Source organism: Pinus tabuliformis, chromosome 6 (assembly GCF_031772625.1).
Source record: "Pinus tabuliformis cultivar Carrire ecotype Pingquan chromosome 6, CPIR1, whole genome shotgun sequence".
Taxonomy (NCBI): Eukaryota; Viridiplantae; Streptophyta; class Pinopsida; order Pinales; family Pinaceae; genus Pinus; species Pinus tabuliformis.
Genome location: NC_142292.1, coordinates 415,873,737 through 415,879,736, shown reverse-complemented (window position 1 = coordinate 415,879,736; position 6,000 = coordinate 415,873,737). Strand labels below are relative to the sequence as shown.

General features: G+C 37.5%; 1 protein-coding gene across 1 annotated transcript in view; it reads right to left on the bottom strand.

Annotated features, from left to right (window-relative positions):
• Window positions 1-376: 376 nt before the first annotated feature.
• LOC149259069 (endoribonuclease Dicer homolog 3a-like) overlaps window positions 377-6,000 on the bottom strand; it is a 395,016-nt gene continuing 389,392 nt past the window's right edge. Inside the window, 3 exon segments of the mRNA XM_089417273.1 lie at window positions 377-1,207; window positions 1,319-1,445; window positions 2,369-2,638. Coding sequence (XP_089273399.1) covers window positions 1,054-1,207; window positions 1,319-1,445; window positions 2,369-2,638 — 551 coding nt within the window. The 3' untranslated portion in view covers window positions 377-1,053.

The window sequence follows — 6,000 nt, the reverse complement described above, 5'->3', positions numbered from 1 at the left end:
TAAAAGATAAATAAAAGTGAAAGTGAGATAGAAAGTTTGTATGTATGTATTATTATTACTATTTTCATTTTATTTTTTTTTTCATTTTTTGGGAGACATCGTGAAGCACCCTTTCCTAGGGGTACCTAGAAGTCCCCATTCAATCAGGGGAAGGTAAAAGTCTATTTTTTCGGAAAATGCATCCTCCACACTGGAGAAACATTCCTTCCTGCGTTTCCCCACGCTTCTTCCCCAAAAGAGGGACTTAGGGAAAGGTTTCACCATACATCCCCACTCGTAGAAGCATGGTTAACATGGGGGGCATGCCCCCCGCCATAGGGGACGCATCCCTGTGGAATAGAGCTAAAAATATTTATTGATTATTATCCCCATTTTTAAAAACTTCTGAAAAGATGACACATGTTGATCTATTCCAAAGGTAGTAAAAAAACATTTGAATAAATGTATTGCATTTTCCCATGTAACTCAATTGACGATTGCCCGTAAAACGTAGATTGCTCATATAACGTATATAGCTTAGCTTGCTTCAAAAAGAAGTCACGCTTTTTGGGAAAAGATTTTGCATATTTTCAACACTAAATCTATATCTTTGCCAAACAAAAGAATAGATAGTCGTTGCAGGCTCAACCGTAGAATGTTGGCTTATATAATGTTACAAAGCTTACAAACCATGCCCAATAAACGTGAAATCCTTCGCTGAAATATCTTTTAGCCTTTTAGGCGATCTTCCAAAAAGCTGATGATTGATGGAAGGAAGATGTAAACACTTTGTTTTAATCATCTAAGAAGCAAGTTTAGAGGCAATTTGCACTCATTTCCATAAATAGGATAATCAAGATTACAAGCTGAGAGTTTCTGAGATATCCACTACCTTTAAGAATCGAAAAAGCACTTCCACCAAGTTTAACTTGACAGCTTGCTATAGAGTAGTTAGGATTCAATTGTAAAGAAATAATTGTTAGTACTGTTTGCCCATTTTCAACGGGTTACTTGATTAACACTCTTGAAACAGGAAGTGAGTCGGAACGCCCATTGGGGTTACCAAATAAACGATCATTGTTTTATAAAGCACAATCCCTGTTTCTCAAGCTCATGAAGCATTAACAATGCTGCCGAATCCTTTGCACTATTCTTGTCAATTTTTTTATCGCCTTGGACTAAAAGTTTTTCTCTATTGGGAATGTGCAAGACAACTCGGAACACAAATCTGCAAACATCAACACATTATTGCGTTAGTTAGTGCTTCAGAAAATTAGATCAATAAGCATCTTCAAAAATTTCAAGACGCTAAAAGAACAAGAGGTGCAAATGGCAATACCTTGTTGTCTGGGGCAAGCGCTCTTGTTCTACCAACTGAAAATCGGGTACAGCCCATTTCATTCTTTTGCACAATTCATACAGGCTACTACGCGGACCTCCTTTACGCATACTAAGAGAAACACAAGCTACATGAAGACAATGTAAATTTAGTACAATCTTATGTTAATGACGTTTGGCTACACAAATTGTTAATAAACATAAATTTCAAACTTGTTCAATTAAAAAGATTCAGTTAAAAAAGGACACACGGTACTTATTTGTTCTGTGAAGTAATACATGCAGAATTTCTCACAACAAAAAATGGAAATGATATATCATTTATCTAGGCAATGCAACTTTCTTTGAAAAGTGCACTCGGTGATATTAGTTTCCAAAAATCAATAGTCATAAATATAAGAGAGATGTCCACATAATAAACAAGCGCAATAGCACTTGTCTTATCAGAACCGAACACATACACAAGGCCTTGAAGTCTGAGGAAGGTTGGCAAACACCTCTCACAATCTACCTTGCCAAGAATTATGCTCACTACATTACTTGTACATTTAGACCCTCGTAACTTTTGGTCGGATCCCATCAATAAAATGCATTGGACAAAGTTATATAAATAATAACATTAATCCATAGAACTTAAATAAGCATGCCCTTTTGCCAAACAGCGATGAGAAACATCATTTTGGAGAAAAACTCCTCTTCCTTCATGAACTTCTCGAAGCAATGATTTGAAAACTATAATAAGCATACCAATCTTACTTAAAACCATATCCAGATGAAGCAATCATGTAGGATATAGAATAGTGCTGTCACATAGCCTTGAGAGATGCGATATCCTCTTCCCAAAATCCACTAGAAGACAAATTATAGCCACTGAGGACTATGTCCAATCATGGTGATCTCAATAACTATGAAGTAATGTAAAGAATCTATGCATGGGACAAAATAGACAACCATGAATTTCACTTAATCTGAATAAATATTATAATTGAACCCCAACATGAATTTACGAGACGATTTAGAGGAATAAAATAAACAATACAGTCTTACTAACCTGCTTCGGAACCTGAATTAAGGGGCAGTTTCTTTGCCACAGGAATGGCTGGTGTTGAAACTGACTCGCTCCCATTGTTATTATTGTAACTTGCACCTAACATATCTTCGCTCCCATTGCTATTATTGCTAGCGAGTCGTTTATTTTCCAAAGCAGTCAATAGTGATGAAACTGCTTCCCTCCCATTGTTATTATTATTGCTTTCTCCAAAATTAGTTTCGTGCCTATTGGTATTATTGTAACTCGCTCCAAAATTATTGCCACCTTCATCTAACAATAAGAAGCTCGTGAAAACTTGCGGGAACAATGGTATGGAAATAATATAACATATGAAATACGAGTATTAACAACGTTGAGAATAGAATTTATGAATATTTATCCCATCTAAGTGGGATGTTTAAAAAAATAAATAAGATGGGATGTTGAGAAAAATAAACACACTTAACCAATTTTCCTTTCCTTTTATCAGTTTCATGTCATCTGGAAAAGAACACATTTGAAGTTGCTTTTATTATGCAGTATGAGGCAAGAATCGTTCTGACATGTAACTCAGTTAAAGTAAAACTAGCTGAATAAAAATCAAAATAGGATTACAGAAAAAAATAAAGAAGGATAATCAGAAGCGAAGCAACGTTTTTCAAATAGAAGATCAATACCCGCACGAGTGCTTTTTCTTGTTAATGACATGATTAAATTTAAATATATACCTTCAGAAAATCTTGGCAAAAAAAATTGAAAATGACTAGTGGATGTGCAAATGTAAAGAAACTTACAAAGTTTAAGGTAGGAATCAAAGGCCATGTAAGAAAACAAAATGTGTCAAGAACTATATCTCTAATCATACCATATTTTCCCCTATTATAATTTAAATGCATATTTTACAAAAGATAAGGACGGCATTATATCAAGATTTTCCCAGTGCCCTTGTGGTTCATTTGTTGTAATTCTATGTTCTATGATGTACTTATCTGTTCTATTAAGTAATATATGCAGCATCTCTCAAAAAATGGCCATCAACAAAACATTGAATGCATATAAGTATTCTCAAGTTTCAAGTTTTATTATTCTAAAGTTTTAAGTTTTATTTATTTATTTGTATGTCTTATGTTGACAAACAACAAAAGCAAAATGTGAAAGGGTATATGCAATGGACAACACAACCTCTTCCATAATGCAACTAATGCTGAGAGATGAAATCAGAATAATTTGTGGTATCCAAGGACTGGCATCTTTGATTGATATTGCCCTTAGCTAAGAGTTGATGGTGTACTCAGCCTGCCACATAGAACAAAAAATGGAAAATGAGCTAATCTCATGTTTAAAGCCAGATTGTAGATCATCCATAGAATGAATAATGCCAAAATCCATAGACACTACCATTCCAGAGAAGGCAAGATGAACTAGAGAACAACAATCTCCAAACAATGTCGTGCGCTAATAAACCCTGCCCTAGAGCAGAACTAAATATTGATCCTCAATATATCTTCAACAATGTTTGGCAAATGAAAACTCCTAAAAATGGTACTTCATGGTCTTTGAGCAGTCACAAACAAGACAAAGACCATCAGAAAACACAATCTTCACAAACCGAGCCTTGGATGGGATCCTCTAATTGATCACTACCCAAGCAAAAAACCTTAGCTTATAGGAGAATCACCCGAAAAAGACATTCTAAAGCATACATATCCATACCTCCTACGGATCAATTAAGACCCGCCTCACATTGAGGATTAGGGGTAATGGATATCTCTGATGAAGAGAAAAATATAGATGATGAATCATAGTAATGAAATAGGTGCCCAAAGCTCCACTTCCAATCCCTCCATAATGGTCCAAACATTCCACTATTCATTCTATATATCTCTAAATCTGGATGAGGCCTCGCAAATCCATAAAAGGACAATTAGCAGCGATTAAACCATATTCCTACACAAGAGAACACCAATCTTGCAGTAGCGAATGGCATAACCCCACATCGCCCTAGAAAAATAAACCTTTCCTGCTTAATCCGCGTGCCTAAGAGTGAGGCAACTTTGCAACACATGAACCATAATCCTCCAACTCCAAATGGGATGATACGCTATTAAATTATGGTATGTTCTATGCTTAGAGAAATTTACTTCAAATCTTCTTATTAGCCATTGTTTAGCAATCACATAAACATAAAGTAAAGTGTAGATAGAACACTAAAAGATAGACAAAAAACAAGCCAAGACAAGAGACACAAGATGTGGTGGCTAGCTAGGGACAAACCCCAATGCGGGGAAACCCTTTGATCAATTCTTTTTTAATATTCAATAGTTCAGCAGAGAAAAATAGTACAATTCAAAATTCTGTAATTGTATAACAGCTGCAGCAAACCCTAAATCAGCAAAGTCAAACTTGGTCAAAACAGCCCCGGATTGACTTCTAGTCAACCTTGAAGAACTTGGTCTTCAACAACCAACTTCAGCAGCCCGAAACAGTCCACAATACTCAGTCAAACAGCAGTCAACATCTGGTCAAACCTGCAGCAGCTTCTTGACAGTCAACACAAGTCAAAGGAGTGGTCAAACCCAGTCAAAAGAGCTGAACAGAATTGCGGCTAGCCTAGGAGAGGCTGCCCAACCCAAACCACAGTCAAGAAGGCCTCCACGCTTGTCAACGCAATCCAATCTGCCCACCTGCAGCTAGGTCAACCCAAGTCAACGCAGCCCTAACCAGAAATTAGTGTCTTCCTTCTTCAGCCACACGTGTGAGAGAGAGAGGCTCTTCTAATGCGTAGGAGAGAGAGAAGATGTGAGATGAGGTGAGTTGGTAATGACTCAACCTCACTTGTACTTGTATGATTTGTTGGGCATGTGTGCCACACATTTAGCTGCTGACAGACCTTGACAATTTGTCAAGTAAATACAAATAAATTCATATCTCCATAATTACTTGTCGGAATCAGAAGATCTTTAGATCAATCCTACACCTCTCAACAAGGGGAATCTAGGAAGAATATCAGCTGCCATAAATAAGGTGACCCACATGGAGTTGGGCCCTAGTTGCCAATTTTAACACTCCCTCTCAACTAGGGAGAACTCCATCTGCTAATCTGTCAGATCGACGGTACTATCTTTGCCATCAAATGTACTGCCCTGCACTGCTTGGCTTTGCTTTGCTCTGTTGAACTATGAAGAATAAGAAAAGATTGAGGATGTATCATACCATCCTCCATTGACCCGAAGTCAGTCTTAGAGTGTGTCATACCACTGTCACTGATCCCATATCAATATCATTGATCCCAGATCAATGGAGGTCATCCTAACATAGGGAGTACAGTAAATACAACGATGCATCCATTGATAGTACTACTAATGGTCCCTAACCCCATTTCCCTACTCATTAATGAGATAAGAGGTACTTCCCATGAGTCCTAGACTGCATGGGTAGGATGCCTCGACAGGAAAACTAATCATACTGTCCACAGGAGAACGAATCATCCTGTCCAACAGCCGCCATGGGAGAACTAATCATCCTGTCTCACAGTCGCCACACGGGAGAACTAATCATCCTGTCCCACAGTTGCCATGGGATGTCACAGGGGAAGGTTGAACCTTTCACCCTGTACATAGTGCACCACCAGGGGAGGGTGAGTCACCCTGTGG